The following is a 16,828-nucleotide window of genomic DNA, read 5'->3' as shown; positions in this document are numbered from 1 at the left end:
TTTTTTTTGAGATGGAGTCTCGCGCTGTCGCCCAGGCTGGAGTGCAGCTGCCGGATCTCAGCTCACTGCAAGCTCCGCCTCCCGGGTTTACACCATTCTCCTGCCTCAGCCTCCCGAGTAGCTGGGACTACAGGCGCCTGCCACCTCGCCCGGCTAGCTTTTTGTATTTTTTAGTAGAGACGGGGTTTCACCGTGTTAGCCAGGATGGTCTCGAACTCCTGATCTCGTGATCCGCCCGTCTCAGCCTCCCAAAGTGCTGGGATTACAGGCTTGAGCCACCGCGCCCGGCCAATACTGTAAACTATTATAACTACCTCCCGCTACCTCAATCAAGGAGACCAGGAGAGGCCAAGGGAGAAGAGAGGCCCAGAGGGAAAAAGTAAGAGCACCAAAGGAATCCAGGGCTAATCCTTTCTCCTCTTTCACTTCAGGACAGGCTCGCAGCCTCCCCACCTGTTTCCAACCTCCAAAATGAGGGCTGTGGAATCTCCCTGAGATCTCTGCTTCTGCCGATCTATTCAGCAGCTATTTCCCAAGCACTTGCATTCCGGTGCATAAGAAGGCTGTCAAATGTGCTGTCTTCAAGCATCTAGAAAGCCAGTGGGGGTGAAAGACAAGAAGGTGAGTGTGAGCAGCACACAGGCCCCCGGGAGGGTGCAGAGGTGAGCGAGGCTGAAGTCCTACAGATAGCGGTTCCCAGGGAAAGGAAGACGCACCGGGTGGGAGGCGCTATCAGGGTCCGTGAAGCCTCCTTCCCAGAATGGAAACTGTGTAATGCCTGAGACCCAGATGCCTTGGGGAGCTTGTGGGGAAGCAGAAGTCTGATTAAGCACTGCCTGGAATTCCCTCATTCATGAGCATTCTTCCAGCACCTACCCTGCGCCCTGGAGAAACGGTCTTGAACACAGCAGACAAGCTCGCTGCCCCCACAGAATGTATAGAATCAGGGCACAAATTAGCACACAAAAAAAGACACAAGTGTGACCTACGGAAACTGCACAGAGGAGCTGCAACGAACGGAGCCCGGGGTTAGGACCGAGAGGCATCGCCCACCATCATCAGAAATACTCCTCCTTTTGCCAACCGCACACGCGTGAAAGGCTGGATTTCCTTCACAGAAGTCCACCAAACCACACATCGCGACACACGGAGGCAGAAAGCAGCAGTCTCCTAAGAAGCCAGACACGAGGAATCTCTGGCAGGAGTGGCCTGCAAGCCGGGGGCGGGCAGGAGCAGCCTGCACGCGTGAGGAGGGCACGTGGGAGCGGGTGGCGCATTCCGGGCCGGGTCTGCCGGGAGGTCCCAGGGCAGGAAAGGGGCGCAGAAGGCCGGGACGGCCCCGGGGACAGAGCCTCGCTGGCACGCCCGAAAGCAGCAGAGCGACAGCTGGGAAGGGATAGCCGGAAGGCGGGGGGGGGGGGGGGGGGGCGACCAGCCGGGTTCCCCGGGCTCCGGCCTGGGAAGGATGCGCGCGGACTAGGGCGCAGGGAGCCAAGGCCCAGGACATCCGTACCGCGCTCCCTTCAACCGAGAGGCTATAGAGAGGCCGGGGGAAAGGGGACAGGGGGCAAAGGGCAAGGGCATAAGAGGAACCCACGTAGCCAAACGGCACCCGGCGGCCCGGGCCGCACCAACTGTCCCGACGAGAGGGGACGCCTGCAGCTGACGCGGGGACAGCCCACGTCGCGCGCCGCCGCCGCACCCCAGGCACCGGGCCCCCATGCAGGGACGGCATGGACCATCCTACCCCCGAACCCTGAGGCTCTGGCCAACACTGCGGCCCCCAGCGCCTTGAGGCCGCGTCCAACCTCCCCCGCGGCGCCTGCCCACATGGTTCCGCCCGCCGCGGGCCGCGTTACCTAGGAGACCGACCCGCCGCGACAGTGCCGGAGGCCACGGAGCCCACGCTTTTGAGGGAGTCCCAACTCGACGGACCCAGAGGCCCGGCGGCCGGTGCTTAACAGAGCCGCAGGCCTTGAGGACCGAGGACAGGCCAAGGGGCGCGCCCCGGCCGCTGCCACCCTCGGGAGGAGCCTCAGAAGGCGGCGCGCCGCGCACTCAGGCCAAGAACCCGCCTCGCGTCACTTCGGCGTCCGGGCCGCGGAGCCAATCAGAACCCAAGTAGGGGGCTACGCTTCGCGAGCGCCAGCCAATCGGTGCGGCGGCGGGCCTATCCTGATTTGCATGTCCGACGACCCCTCAACCAATGGTAATGTGACTGGCGTGAACAATAGCCAATGAGAAGCTGGGAGAGGCGTGGCCCCGGGCGTCCCACGAGGTGAAGATGCTGCTGGCGGAACCTGCAGGAGCGAGCGGGATTCGGGGGCGCTAAAGTCGCAGGGGCAGGGCGGGAAGGAAGATCCGGCGCGGGGCACAGGATCCGGAGCTGGAGCCCCCAGGTGAGTACGGGGGAGACCCCAGCGTGTCGCGCTTCCCACCGACCTGCGCCGGGACGGCGGCGGCGGGTACCCGCAAGGCCAGTGCTGCGGCAGGCGCCGTGGTCCCGTCTCCATCTCCTCTTCCCCGGCCCTGCGTCTCTGCCTCCGCTGCCGTCTCACCTCCTCTCCAGCCTCTTTACCTCCTTCTCCATCGTCTCCCTTCCCCCATCCGTTCCTCTCTTTCCTTCCCTGTCCTCCCGCCCGACCCTTCAGCTCGCATCCCTGACCCCTGCCCCTGCCGCCGTCCCTCTCCCCGGTGCACCTCTTTCCCATCTGTGCCCGCTCCGGTCCCCGCAGCCTCGCCCTCCCCTTCCCTCCATCCTCCTCTCATCCCCTCTCCCGGCCTCTGCGCAGCCTCACCGGGGCGCTGCTGGTCCCGGTCCTTCCCATCTCTCCCCCTGGTTGCTTCTCAAGGCTCATCCATCGTTCTCGCTGCCTGTCCCTGTGTCGCTCTGGTCCCTTTCCCCATCCTCCCATTCTGCCCCCAGCCCCTCCGACCTCTCCCCGCGGACACGCTCTCACCACCTTACCCTGCTCTCCAGAACTCTGACCCTGCTTCCTGCACCAGTTCCTCGGGCTGTCTACACCACACACACCGCCACCTCTGACCCTGAGCCCGTACTCCTATCTTAAGCTTCTCCCTCCTGCCAGGCCTTGGCACAAAGCACTTCCACACTTCCCTACCTGCTGCTGCTCCCAGGATGCAAAGAACCCACTGCTGCACCGCGTCCTGCGGCAGTAGCAGCAGCCGGGGTACCTGCCCACCTTCCCACCCCACCATCCAGCCGCATCCTGGCGTCCCTCCTCCTGGCATTTGTCCTGGGGGCTCCTACAGGGGCTGTTCTTTGCCCACAGCATCCCCGGTTGCTCCAGGTGGGCAGGCCCTTAGCACCCTTCCTCCCTGGCCACCGTCTCCCTCCCTCCCCACCCCCACTTTCCTGCTCAGCCTCACTTTGTGATTCAGCATTTTTGGGGTTGGTAACTTTCTTGCTTCCTGTCGTGATAGGGACCTGGCTACGGAGCTGAAGGCAGGGGTCTTGACCCTGCAGTTAGCAGGGCCACCTTAGGAACCACACCTGAGCTGCCTGGTTGGGAGGGGGCTGGGGAGCTGGGGACTGTCTGTGGGGGTTGCCTTTCCCTCCCTTTCATTTGTCTGCCCTGTGTTGAACTGTGTCCAAGGGGAGATGACATAAGTAATAGCTCTTGGGGAAATGGGCTATTAGCATTTATGGAAATTAATACATCCACATCCGAGGAGCAAGAACACCAAGTTCAGGCCACAGCTGTCCCGCTGTCTGTCATTTTAGGATTTCTTCTTTCTCTGCAACTTCTCCTCCCCATCAAAAACGCCAGCCTCACCCCTCCCCTTTCCCCAGTGCCAAGAGTAAGCTCCTGCTCTGCTAAAGAAGCTGCATTCAGGCCCCGCGTTGCAGGGTTTCGGGACCTACGTGTGGAGAGTCACATCTGCCCACCTGATTCTCGCCTAGCGGCTGTGTCTGCTGCAGAGCCCTGTGCAGCTCCTGGCCCTGTGCTTTCGCAGTGTGGGGCCCTAAGCATGCACTTGGTCCTCCAGGTCCTGTCTTTCTCTCTGGGAACAACTCTCCATGGCCACACTCAGCCTCAGTGGCACTGACTGTTCAGGCTGCAGCACATACCTGCCTCGAAAGCATCATGGCAGAGGCTTCCCTGTTAACACCCAGGGCCATTTTTTTCCCCTGCGCCAGTCAGCAAATGCTTTGTTGGTGCTGATCAACACCTGGGGACTGAGCCGGGCACTGGAGTTGGGGGGGTGTCATGAAAAAAAAAGTGTGAAACCCTTTTCGTGTGTTTTTTGGTTCAGAACCGTCTTGGGTCTGGATTTGGAGCCTGGATGGGAAGCAGTGTGCACAGAAGCCATTGCACCCAGGAGATAGGACATGGACCATGGCGCTAGGGAGCTGGAAAGGCCGAGGGTGCCATGGGCTGGCCAGCTAGAGAAGGCTTGCTCGCTTTCATTTTTCAGTAATCTTCTAAGACCTAAATGGTTCAGGAGGAAGCGAGTGCCACACAGTTTTGATTTGGCAGTTTCCGGCCTGGGCTTGGAGGGAGGGGCCTCCCCTAGACCTTCCTGTGTGTTGGTGCTCTGCCGTGGTAACTGGGCACACATCATCTGTGTGGAAGACAGCAGGCGAGAGAGGCTGCTCCCTCGCAAGAACCGGGGAACGTGCTTCTGTTTCCAGGGACTCTGGCCAGGAGTGGCATGTGTTTGGTCCTTGGCTAAATTCTCAGTGATATTCACGTCACCAGAGGTCCCAGAGTCGATGTTTTCCTGGCGTCCCTGAATAAGGAGGCAGGACAGTGGGCAGCTGGGGGCGGCAATTCGAGAAGGATTGATGCCAGAAGTGTCTAGGGCCGTAGACCCCATGTTCCTGCCAGCCCCTCTCCCACCACCAGTAGGGCTTGGGTCTTGGCACCCAGCAGCTGGTCATCCTTGCTCTCAGAGGACTAAACGGAAGGACACGCTTCTCCAGGGTCAACAGAGGCAGTGATGGAGCTGGGTTGGGCCCCCTACTTCCTACTTGTTTGAGCCCAGTTCATACCTTGGCTGTCTGAGCTGGGGAAAGCCAGCCCCCGGAGGACATGACCGGCTGTCCCTTGGGAAGGCCACTTGGAGGCGTTGCTGACATTCATGTGCGCAGCCAGTGCCCTTGGGTGTGTCCAAGTCACTGGAGGGGCTGTTGGGAGCGGGAGGTGCCACTACCATGGAGATTTCTCAGCGACTCAGTCCTGCCTGGCATGCAGGCCCTGGTGCAAGGGTTCTGTTGTTCGTGGCCTTCAAAGAGATGACCCCATAGTTAGAGAAGAGTGAGGGCACCAGGTCCGTGGTGGGATGCAGCAGAGGAGGGACCCTCCCCACACTGGAACTGCATTTATGACCTCGGTTCGCCTCAGGCGCTTGTAAATAACCCTGCGAGGGAGGCTGGATAGGGAAACTGAGGCACAGGGCAGCAGTGAAACTGATCCCGGCCTCCCAGCTAGTGAGGAAACCTTGATTCTGTTCCTGCTCTGCCAGAACTCTGTGTCAGGTGCCCCCTCTGCCATCACCTGAGCTCCATTGAATGTCTGAAATCCTCACTTCTGCAGGGGTGAGTCTCCCAAGAGGCCCCGGAGGCCCAGGCCCAGACTCTGGGGGATATGGAAGCGCTCCTTTGTCATGGCATGGGAAGCCCTACACTGCTCTCTCCTTGGTGACGGGCAAGCCGCCATGCTCCGGCCCCTCCCGGCCCATCTTCGGGCTGAGTCTGTGAAGGGATGCACCGTCTCCACTCAGCCAGTCCCAAGGAGGCAAAGGGAACAGGGCCCTCATTCCCCAGGAGAGAGCACGCTGGGGGAGGTGGGATGGCACACCTGGGCTTCGTCCCGTCACGGCTCAGTGGCTCGAGGCTTTCCTGCCTGCCTGGGCTGGGCAGATGCATGAGTCTCCCTGCCTCATGGGCCTGAGCAGATGCTGGGCCCTTGTCCTTCGCCACATCTTGGGGAGCCCAGATAAAGGCCGGCCTCCCTCTTCCTGCACCCCCACCGTGGGATGAGCCCTGGGCTCAGGCCCCTCCCTGCCTGAGGGTGCCCTGCCACTGCCACACCCAGGTTTCCACTCAGACCCCTGCTGGCCAGCGACTCAGGAAGCCACTCGCTGGTCTGCCCAGTGACCATGTGGTTAGCCCCAGTGACCCGGGTTGTGTGTCTTTGGCCACAGAGCAGCCCCATGCCCACCCTGCCATCTTCCCTGGCCCCTGTCTCACTGCAGGCAGCCCCCCTCCGTTTCTCTAGCACACAGGTCCCCGCAGAGCTAACTGCTTTGATGCCATGCTGGTTGCAGATAAAATAGGACTGGGAAAAGGGGGAAAGTGGAGAAATGGTGGGGACCGTCGGCCTGGTGTCCGCCTGCGCCTGGACCCAGTGAGAAGGCTTTCCTGGCTGTGATCTCGAGCCCTGACTGCCGAGCAGCCGAGATCCATCATCCGACTCCACGGCTGGGAGCCGGGCACAGGTTTCTTCTCAGACCCCGCACCAGATTCAACCCATTCCACGTGGGCCAGTTTTCTGGAGTGATTTCGGGGTCCTGTAGACCCCTGAGGTCTGGTCCGCGGCGGTTCTCCATCACCAGCCTGGACTCTTTCCCTGCCAGAGACTTAGCTCTCTGTGTCTCTGACTCTCTGGCCTGCTAAGCCACATGGATCATTCATGTCTCCCTCTATCTGAATGGGTGAACTGCCTCAGTGGTAGGAGCCTGGGGCTGGTCCCTGGCACAGAGTGGGTGCTGGGTAACTGTCAGTTCCCCCCTTCCAGTCGGACACAGAGCCCCAGCCACCGTCCTGCCTGGAGCTCAGGTGGTTCCTGGTCAGCCCAACCGAGCCCCCAGGAAAAGCGGAGCAGAGGAACCTGGCTTTCCTTCTGCGTGGTTTCCTGAGACCTCTCGGCAGTCGCTCGGCTGGAGTGCCCCGCTGAGTGATTTCACAGTGGAGAAGGAAGGAGGGAAGGAAGGGGAAAAGAGGGCAGGAGGGGAGAGCCCGTTGCCCTGGTCTGCAGGGAACAGCCTCCCTGTGAGGGAGGGACACTCATTGCCCCGTTCTCCCTGACCTTGGGCCTTGTGGAGGGCCCGCAAGCCTGCCAGACCCCCACTGCACACCTGCCTACCTGTCTGATTCCAGCAGCCCCTGGGCAGCGAGGGGGTTGCAGAGCCATGCTCCGAGCACGCTCGCTTTCCTTCACCATGGATGTGTTTTCATTTTCCACCCCCTGGCAGCTTCATGATCTTTCATTTCAATCTCAGGCCCTGGCATCCACAGGCTGTCAGTGCAGCCTAGGACAGAAGACTCTAGAATTCTGCCTTGGAGCCCTGTGATCCCAAACACTCAGTCCTGGCAGGGGCTCTCTGAAAGTGATATTCTTAGAACCCCTCCGAGATACAGGAGAGTAAGGAATAACTAGAATGCATGGACAGGAGATTCAGCTCAATCTATTCATTGGAAAACAAATTTAAATGTAAAACATTAAAACCTATACATACCAGTGAAGGGCGAAGGTCTTAGCAGCAGACATTTGAAGGACCAAGAATGAGCAAGACCCACCTCCCTCCTCTAGGGCTGAGAGCCAGGAAAGGGATGCAGTGACCACATGCCCAGAACGGTCAGAGAAAACCCTGCTGGTGGGGAAGGAGTCATGGGGGCAGGGGGGACATTTGACCTGGACCTTGAAAGACAGGCAGGTTTTGATAGGCAGAGCTAGGAAAGGGTGATCTGGGAAAGGGTTCTGCATGGGCAAGGTCACAGAGGGAGGACCGGGCAGGCTGGATAATGGCCAGAGGCCCAGTGCGTTCACAGGCTAGGGCATGAATATGGGTGAATAGGATGACTAGGAAGAGGGCGTCAGGGCCAAGGACACCATGGGGCTGGACAGTGATGGGGAGGGAGGGAAGGGGAGAACCCAGGGGCCCCCCAAGCTTTTCTCACTGGGTCTGCCGGGGCTGCACAGACCGAAAGAGGCAGAGCCGGAATCGGGGCTTCTGGATGGGGAGGACTGGGCTCAGTCGACCTTGGGTTTCGAGGTCTGTGTCTTGGACAGCAGTGCCTACGGGCATTGAGAAGGTAGGGCGGGAGTTCACAGGAGAGGTGGGACCTGGAGGTGACTGCTACCTCCCCACTGGTGACAGCCCTGACAGTGTCACCAGGAGGTAGTGCCAAGGGTGGCCAAGGGTATGGGTTTGAAAGGAAAGATGAAGGTCAAGACAGACAGGAGGGAACCCTTGATTCTTCCAGAGCCCAGGGAGGAGAGGAAGATAGAGGATGAGGCAGGTATCCACTGCATCCGGTGGGCCGGCCGCTGCCGAGGAGGCAACCTCTGTTGAGAGGGGAAGCAGAGCTGGGCTCCCAGGAGCGGTGAGGGGGCGAAGGACCCCAGATTCAGTACCACCAGCTTCCAGGCACTCGCCAACCATCTTATCCCTATCTGACTGATATAGAAACACTGAAAGTCCAAGTGGCTTCCCTAAGGCCTCCAAGCTACTAGGCACAGGAGCCAGGACCCCAAGCCAAAGCCCACTCTGGTAACCTTTGGACTTTGCCGCCAATGGCTCTGGAGAGATTTGACCGTGAAAGGAGGAAAAGGAAAGTGAGTGCACAGGGCGGCTCGTGGGCTGGCGGGCGCAAACGAAGCTGCTTTGCTGCTTAACCGCAGCTGCCAGCAGCACCCTCTTGCGTCCGCCGCTTTAGAGACGATTTCAACGGTGCATTCTTCCATTTCCTGCCTGAATGGGGGCATTTCTGGGGATGCCTGTGGACTACAGGCTGGAGCTTAGCCTTGTTGGTGGCCCTGCGTAGGTTGGCTGCATAGTGCTTTATGTTCTGTGTAGGAATTGTGGAGCCTTGGGGCCTGGGTGGGCCGAGGGTCCTGAGCTGTCGGTGTGCCCAGCAGACTTGCAGGGCATGGCGCCTGCCCAGCCCTCGGGGTCCTGGTGCAGCTTAGCAAGCTCCTTGGCCACCAGTCCCTGATGACTCAGATCAGGGGTTCCAAGAACATGCTTTGAGAAACACTCCCTAGCCGTTTCAGTCTGTCGGTGAACCTGCCCGCCTCTACTTCTTAAGGAAGCACACGAGGAAGCTGTTTGTGATGGTTAAAAGCTCTGGCGAGAAGGGCTTTGCGGGGGTTTCTGTAATTCTTGGGAACATGTGAAGCCCACGTTCTACTGGAATGACCTGCACTTTTGTGAGCTTCAAATCTGAGACTGCTTGCATCCTCCCGTGCATGGCAGGGCGCCTTGTTAGTGTCCAGGCCTCTTGGATTGTGGTTTGGTTCAGGGGTACTGATGGCCCAAGCACTTGCCCGCGGCAGAGGAGGCCAGAGGTCGGTACGGGGCCAGTCCTCGCCACCCTGTGCCTGACCGTACAGAGTCCATCACCTGTCTGTGCCCTGCCTGTGCCCTGTCTGTGCCCCATCTGTATCCTGCCTGCGCCATGTCTATACCCCTTGTGCGGCCCATCTGCACCCTGCCTGCACCCCATCCATATCCTGCTCTGCCGTCCGCACCCTCTCTGCACCCTGTCTGCCGTCTTTGCCCCGTCTGCACGCTGTCCGTGCCCCATCTGGGCCCTCTCCATGCCCTACCTGCGCCCTGTCTAGATAGATCCTGCAGCGCCTCCTGCCTCTGCTCAGTCAGCCCCCCGCACCCCCTAGACGGTATTGCCTTTCCATGGCAATGAGTAGCAGGTAATTTTAGTCACCCAGACCAGGAGGTATTCAGGTGTCACAGACAGGAGCCCAGAGCCATGTTGTCCCTTTGCTCCTACAAAGGATATAGGATGTCCAAAACAGGAATTGCAAATCCCAACTCAAAACCTCCCCATTCTGCAGGGACACAGGGTGCTTTGCTCCTCGAAGGAGTAGTGGACGCCTCCTTATTTACATCCTTCCTGCTTAAAAGGCAGTGGGGGTGTCCAGGGGACATGAGCCACCCTGCGCTGGGGCACTTCAGAGGCTCCGGGGAGCTGCCATGCTCTCTCTCCACCTCAAAAGATGGTTCTAGGGAGGCCACTGGGGCAGGTGAGCCCGCCTCTGTGAGGAGTGAACCCCACCCCCCACCGTCCTGCTGGGGTGAGTGACAGTTACCAACAGACCTGAATGGGGGCTTTCCAGAAAAAAATAACAAAAAAAAAGTGATATCTCTGGGAGAAAGGGGCCTGTTTAGATGAAGCCTATAGGCCATTGGGGTCTGAAGTAGCACCTGGGGGTCCCAGTGACGCCAGTGCAGACAGCCCTCTCCCAGGCAGTGCTGCAGTGAGACCAGGGCCTGAGGAATGTCACTTGCTCCTCATTAACTCACGAATCAGGAGCCAGGACAAGGTCGCTGCCCTCATTGCCCACATCAGAGTGGGAGGAGATGTATGGTCCAGGGCATCAAGGTACCACTCAGGCCACCACCAAAGCATCAGCAGCTCACCAAAGCATTGGCAGTGTCCATCTAACATCGTCAGGAAAGGCGGAAGCACTAGACGGCCGTGGCCTCACAGGCGGGGAGAGTGGGGTCCAAAGGCGCAGAGACAGCATGGGGTGTCGGGGCACTGCGGGGAGAGGGACAAGGGAAGGTAAGGAGGGACCTTGGAGGTCGGAACACCTTTCACAGAGGCCTCCTGCTTCCTCTGTGCTGCTGAGCTGGGCCATTCATCTGGCCTGGATGGAGGGAAAGCTGACCAGGGTCCCTCTGCAACCTGGAGGCCCCAGGCCCTGTCCTGAGCCCTTGGTGCCCTTGGAGCCCTGAGCTGCTCCAGCTCGCTCTCTCTCTTTCTCTCTCTCTCTCTCTGTATGGGTGCTGAGGGCCTGTCTGGGCCCCATGGTACACCCATGTAGGTGGGTCTTGGGTCTTGGGAGCAGTCTGTGTGAGCAGCAGGAGAGGTGGCGCCTCGCCCCAGGTTCTAGAGGGGACAGGATAACACCTGTCCCCAGGCTCGGCAGAATCCCTGGTCTCTAACGCAGCCTGGATCACACCGAGACGTGAGCCATTGTGGGGCAGTGTTGCTCACATGGTGGTGGGACTGGGTCCTGGGCTCCTGGAGCCAGTGGCCTCAGAAAGCCCCTCTAGGCTCTCTGAGTCTTTGACACTGTGCAGCCCAGACTCCTCATTTTGTAGACAGGGAAACTGAGGACAGAGAACTCATCCCATAGAGCCGGTGTCACGGTGCAGCTCTGACGGAGGCCCCTCCATGTCCTGTAGTCTCTCCAAGCACGCCCTGCAGTGGTCATGACTGCTGACATCTGTCCCTGCCCAGACTGTGGGCCTCGTGAGGACAGAACATGCCTGCTGTCCCCATCACCTCTGTCCCCTAACTCAGCCTGACTGGTAATGCACTGGCCATGTCATGAGGCCTTGGAAGCAAGCCTAGGCTTCCTGCAGGCCGGCAAACATTGTCCCCAGCACCGGCTCCCTGATTTCATCTCCCCTGGCTGTGGCAGGCAGGGAGAAGCCTTCAGAACCAGAGAGGATGTGAGGGCTCCTGGCCCAACGGAGGCCAGCTGTGACACCAAGGGGTCCTTCCCTAGGCGTCTTCCCCACCAGGCACAATCCTGCTCTGAACACCCTGAACAAAAGGCAGTGCCCAGGGGAGGCCAGAGACAGCCACGGCCTCGGGCCTGGCACTCAGCCAGACCTGGCAGGTCATCCTGCAGCTGAGGATGAGACAAACCAGGTGCCTGCCGCGGTAGCTGTGGCCTGAGCTGGCATCGGTGGCTGATGGCTGTCATCTGTACCGAGGGCTCTGTCTCAGCCCCTGAGCCATACGTGATGCCCACACCACCAATGAGGACACAGCTTGTGTTTTTACAGCCGAGGCACTTAATTATGTTGAGGTAAATCCTTTGAACTGCAGAAACCATCCCAGTACCTCCCCATCAGGTGTTCCCAGCTGGCAGGCAGAGAAGGCCAAGGTCCCTCGAGTGGATTTCCAGGGGAGCTGAAGGGCTACAGCCCTGCCAGGACTAGGGGGTGCTGGGAGGGGGCTGGACAGTCGAGAGTGGCTGCCCCCCTGCAGGAAGAGGAAGCAGGCACTTCACCCTACTCTGCATGACGCTGACAGCGGTGTCAAGGACTCTGCCGTCACCGTCGTCCTTTGAGTTGGCAGCTGCCCTGTGTTGTAGATTTGCTCGGCTCTGGCCCCCTGCCTTGTCCCCTGTGCACATTTGCTTTTGGTCCTCAGCTCCTCCTGTCTCTGTGTCCCGGGTGAGAACAGATCCTAGACCTTGTCTCAGGTCACACAGCTACCAGAGGACAGAGCTAGAACATGACCGCAGCAGACGCCTGATCCTGTGCCCCAGGCGACCCGTTCACCGGGCGGGCGCTCGCCCCTCCTGCACCACAGTCACCAGGATGCCAGGTAAAGGGAGACCACATGGGGGTGAGACCAGCCCACAGCCCCAGCAGCCTGGCCCCTGCTGGCTGCATATACTCCAGAGCCCATGCTACAAGCCCAGGTGGCCGGAGCCTCCTGTAGGATTCCCCCCCCCCCCCCCCCCCCCCAGAACTTGCTTTTCCTGCTTCCCACACACAGACCCTCCCCACCAGAGCAGGATCATGGGGTCAGAGGCAGGGTCCCTGTGGTGTGGAGCAGGGGTTCCTCCCCACTTGCTCGATCGGCTGCCTTCAGCCCCTGCAGACACACGGGCACCCTCCACCTTCTCCACTCTTATCCCGAGCCCTTCCCCAGCCAGGAACGTTCACTGAGTGGCCACATTATACCCTCCTGTTTGTCTATAATTCACTTAAACCTTATTTCCTTGGAGATCTGGCAGCTCTTCACTCTTCCGAATCTGGCTATGGGAAACATTTGTGTGCATCTCACTTAATTTCCTCTCTTGAGCTATTAGGATAAAGTCGCAGACGTAGGATTCCTGGACCCCAAGCTTAGAACCTCTACCACCCAATTTCTTTCCAAAAAAACTTGTAGAATAGTTCATGCCCCGGAACCACCCACGTCTCCTCATAGTAGTTTCACCTCAACCTCACCAGCAATGAGTATTTTCATTTAAAAATGTTTTTGTCTGCTGGTTATGGGATCGCAGAGGCATGGCTGGCCCCAGCTTGTAGTGGTTGCTTCTGCATCTCTTTTTATTCAGCGGGGCCTTTAATGGATGTGGTGGAGTAAAGCTGCCTTTCAAATTGCTGCTGCAGCACTGCCTGGCAAGATATTAATCTTTCATGCCCCATCACGTGGTCATGGGACGGTAATCCTCTTTGAAGCCATTTGTTATTTATTCTTACAGTCCCCCGGAGAATAGGGAGGAGCCCCAGTGCCTGGATCACAAACTCGAATACAGAGAGGGCTGCAGACATTTCAGCTTCAAGGTTGGAGCAGAGGCAGGACTGGGGCCCGCAGGGGTCCAGACCCCCAGCAAAGAGGTCGCTTCCCACAAAAGATGGTTGTTTTTCTGCTTCTCATAGAACCTGCTCTGGTTAGAGGGTTTTTTTCTTTTTAAGAGACAGGATCTAACTGTGTTACCAAGTCTGGTCTGAAACTCCTGGGCTCAAGTGATCCTCCCACCCTGGCCTCCCAAGTAGCTGTGCCTGCAGATGTGCATTGCTGCACCCAGCTCGGTTAGAGGGTTTTTAAGCCTGGGGGTGTATATGTTTCCTAGTACCACAAGCAGGGTGGCTCGAAACGGTGTTCTTTATTCTCTCATGGATCAGGAAGCCAGAAGGCAAGGTGTGGGCAGGTTTGGTTCCCTCTGCAGACCGAGGGAGCGTGTGTTCCAGGCCTCGCTCCTGGTTCCTGGTGGCTGCCTGTAGCGTTCCTTGGCTTGTCAACACACCCCCGAGATTCTGCCCCCATCGCCACATGGCCTTTTCTGTGTCTGTCTCTTTTTGTATGGACACTTGTCATTGGAGTTAGGGCCCATCCTAATCCAGGATGGCCTCGTCACAAGATTCCCACCTTAGTTGCACCTGCAAAAACCCTTTTGCCAAATAATTCCATATCCACAGGTACCGGGATTAGGACTTGGGCGGATCTCTCAGGGAACACAGTTCACCCCGCACAATAGGTTTCTACCCCCAAGTCCCACCTCCAGCCCCGTCTCCCTTCAGAGTCTGGCGGCTTCCTCCTCGTTGGACAGTTGCTTCCCTCTGTAGAGACTGCACAGCAACTGTTGCTGGCTGAGGGGTGAGAGTGGAGTGGGGGGTGTGGGGCTGAGCTGACGGGGGGGGGGGGGGGGGGGGGGAGGTGGGGCTGAGCTGAGGGGTGAGAGTGGAGGTGGGAACGTGGGAGCTGAGCTGACAGCCTTGGAGCACACATGATAGGAAGCCAGCCTGTGGACCTGGAGCTGGCTGAGCGTCCTCCCTACCCCCCGTGACTAGGAGTGGGATCCAGCCTGGGTCCCCTTTCTCCCTTCCTGATGGTGTATTCATAGTTGGAAGGCAGGGCACCCTCCTGGCTCAGAGAGATGGGCTTAGTGACCCGGGGAGGCACGGAAGCCCAGGTCTGTCTTTTCCCAGTGGTCACTGAGGATGCAGGGCCCCCACACGGGGAGACGGGACACAGCCTCCCACTGGGGCAGGTGGGGGTCTCCCTGCCCAGGATGCTGGCCGGAGTTTCCCCTGGCAGGGAGCACATGTGCTGTGAGTAGAGGGAGGTCCCAGGGCTGGCACCCTGGAGCTGTGTTCTAATGTTCTGATTCACCCCACCCTCACCCCTCAGCTCAGCTCCTACATCCCCCACTCTACCCTCCATCCCTCAGCTCAGCTCCCACGTCCCCCACTCCACCCTCACCCCTCAGCTCAACTCCCACATCCCCCCACTCCACCTTCACCCCTTATAAGGCTCAGCTCCCACATCCCCCACTCCACCCTCACCCCTCAGCGCTCTGTCAGAAGTGCTACCTGGCCACATCCCTGCTCTGGGCTCCCAGTTCCCCTGTGCAAATGGAACCGGAATCTTTTCCCACAGCTTCTTCCGAGAGCCGTGATTGAAACCCACCTGAAATACAATGATAAGAGCTGTTGTCGAGGGATCAGACAGCAGCCTGTGTAAGATGAGCACTGGGTTCTGGGGATAGACAGTAAACGGTTCGCCTTATTCTGTGCTGGGCACTGTGCTGAGGGGCTCTGGCTGGACTGGGTGTCCAAAGTGTCCCTGCTCATGGCTGGCCGGGAATCAGCGCTTTTGGTCCCTGCGGCAGATGGACCAGCCTCTCCAAGGCTGCCATAGAGACTCGCATCAGCCAGGTGAGCTGGGAGCGCCACCACTCCCCAGCCAGTTACTGCCCAGGCCTCCCTGTCCAGGCACAGGATGGTGGACTCACCTCCTGGGTGTGAGTTTGTGCCAGGCTCCAGAGAGGTGGGGACCCCAGCCACACCTGGGGACAGGGCCAGGTGGCCAAGAGAACACTTGATTGCCAGCGTGGCCACCCCACATAAAGCGACGATCTCTTTGAAATTGCCCATCTGGGAAACACGAGGACACTGGCCTCTCCTTCCTTCTCCCATCCTGGGATTTAAGCAGTTAAAACCCACCCCCTCTGCCCAGGAAGCCAAGGCAGCAGCTTGGAGCTGGAGCCAGAGCCAGAGCCCCTCCATCCATGGGGAGCTGGGTCTCCTCCGCGCCCCCCACCATGCTGAGTCAGGCTTTGAGACGCAGTCAGCAGTCGTCGTCAGGAAGTGGTTCTTGTTGTGGCCCCATCCCCCTGTGTTATTTTCCTACCTTGGCTCACTTAAAATTTCAATCTGGCTCTGAGAGGAGACTCAGCATTTCCTTTATCCCCTTTTACTGTGGATGCTTGGAAAGGAGTGGGAGAAGCTGGGCGCCGCAGTGTGTGTGCCTCACTGTTGCCCTTACCCCCGAGGGAAGGGCTGGCCAGGAGAACCTGGGACCTCCCCTCCCATCCCTGCGCCCGTCCCCTCCTTCAGCTCTCACTGATGAGCCTACCGGATGCAGAGGCTCCTTCTCTCCCTGACACTGCAGCCAGGTAGAGGCAGCTGAAGCCGCTGCCCTGGGAGGGGCTGGAGACGCTGAGGCAGAGGTAGTGGCGGGGTCTGGCTCCCCTCAGTTCAGTATGGCCTTCAGGTACTGCCTGGAGCTGTCTGGTTTGACATGGCTCCCCCTGAGGGAGCTGATGAGTGTGGGGGCCAGGAGTCCTACCTCATCAGGCATCCCCTCACCACCAATGGGGAGGAGATCCTGGAGCTGGGCCATTAAGACCCACAGATTGTTTTCTCCGTGTTGCGAAGGGCAGGGCTTGGATTTCGTGAGGCAGATGGTGAGCCAAGTCCAGAGTCCACTGCGCTGGGTCCCCCATGGCAGAAAGGACCCACCCCGCTCCCCCACCACCCTGACAGTGGCTTTGCCTGCCCCGAGAGCAGCCAGCACCCAAGACAGGCTTCTCTTGTTCCTCTGTTCATCCTCTCTAAGAATCACTCAGAGCCTGGCACAGTGACTCACGCCTGTAATCCCAGCACTTTGGGAGGCCAAGGAGGGCGGATCACCTAAGGTCAGGAGTTCGAGACCAGCCTGGCCAACATGGTGAAACCCCGTCTCTACTAAAAATATAAAAATTACCCAGGCATGATGGCGGGCGCCTGTAATCCCAGCTACTCGGGAGGCTGAGGCAGGAGAGTCTCTTAAACCCAGGTGGCATGGTGGAAGTTGCAATGAGCCGAGATCGCACCACTGCACTCTAGTCTGGAGATGGAGCGAGACTCTGTCTCAAAAAAAAAAAAAAGAAGGATCACTCAGGACACCAACATGGGCTGAGAAATGCTCCTGGTAGCAACAGACCTGCAGCAGATGATGAAAATAAAGCTGCCATCAGGGAGGTGGCCAAGGGAGTGAGGCTCCTGAACCGCCACCCCAGAGCTCTGTCCCAGGCCCGTGGGG

At 59.1% G+C, this 16,828-nt stretch overlaps 2 protein-coding genes across 5 annotated transcripts in view; one reads left to right on the top strand and one right to left on the bottom strand.

Annotated features, from left to right (window-relative positions):
* NPHP4 (nephrocystin 4) overlaps positions 1–3,263 on the bottom strand; it is a 138,029-nt gene extending 134,766 nt beyond the window's left edge. The window contains exon 1 of one of the 3 annotated variants that reach the window (XM_023215199.2): positions 3,123–3,263. In XM_023215199.2, the coding sequence (XP_023070967.1) occupies positions 3,123–3,252 (130 nt within the window). In that variant the 5' untranslated portion in view covers positions 3,253–3,263. Of the gene's footprint in view, positions 1–1,859; positions 2,084–3,122 lie in introns of those variants that run through there. The other 2 variants (XM_023215200.2, XM_023215201.1) reach the window with 2 other exon arrangements.
* KCNAB2 (potassium voltage-gated channel subfamily A regulatory beta subunit 2) overlaps positions 2,272–16,828 on the top strand; it is a 102,323-nt gene continuing 87,766 nt past the window's right edge. For both annotated transcript variants that reach the window (XM_026448161.1, XM_026448158.1), the window contains exon 1: positions 2,272–2,399. The gene's annotated coding sequence lies outside the window, so the exon portion shown is untranslated. The remainder of the gene's footprint in view (positions 2,400–16,828) is intronic.

This window comes from Piliocolobus tephrosceles, chromosome 1 (assembly GCF_002776525.5).
Source record: "Piliocolobus tephrosceles isolate RC106 chromosome 1, ASM277652v3, whole genome shotgun sequence".
In the NCBI taxonomy this organism is placed as follows: Eukaryota; Metazoa; Chordata; class Mammalia; order Primates; family Cercopithecidae; genus Piliocolobus; species Piliocolobus tephrosceles.
The sequence above is the reverse complement of the archived record's forward strand: the minus strand, read 5'-3'. Positions and strand labels throughout refer to the sequence as shown.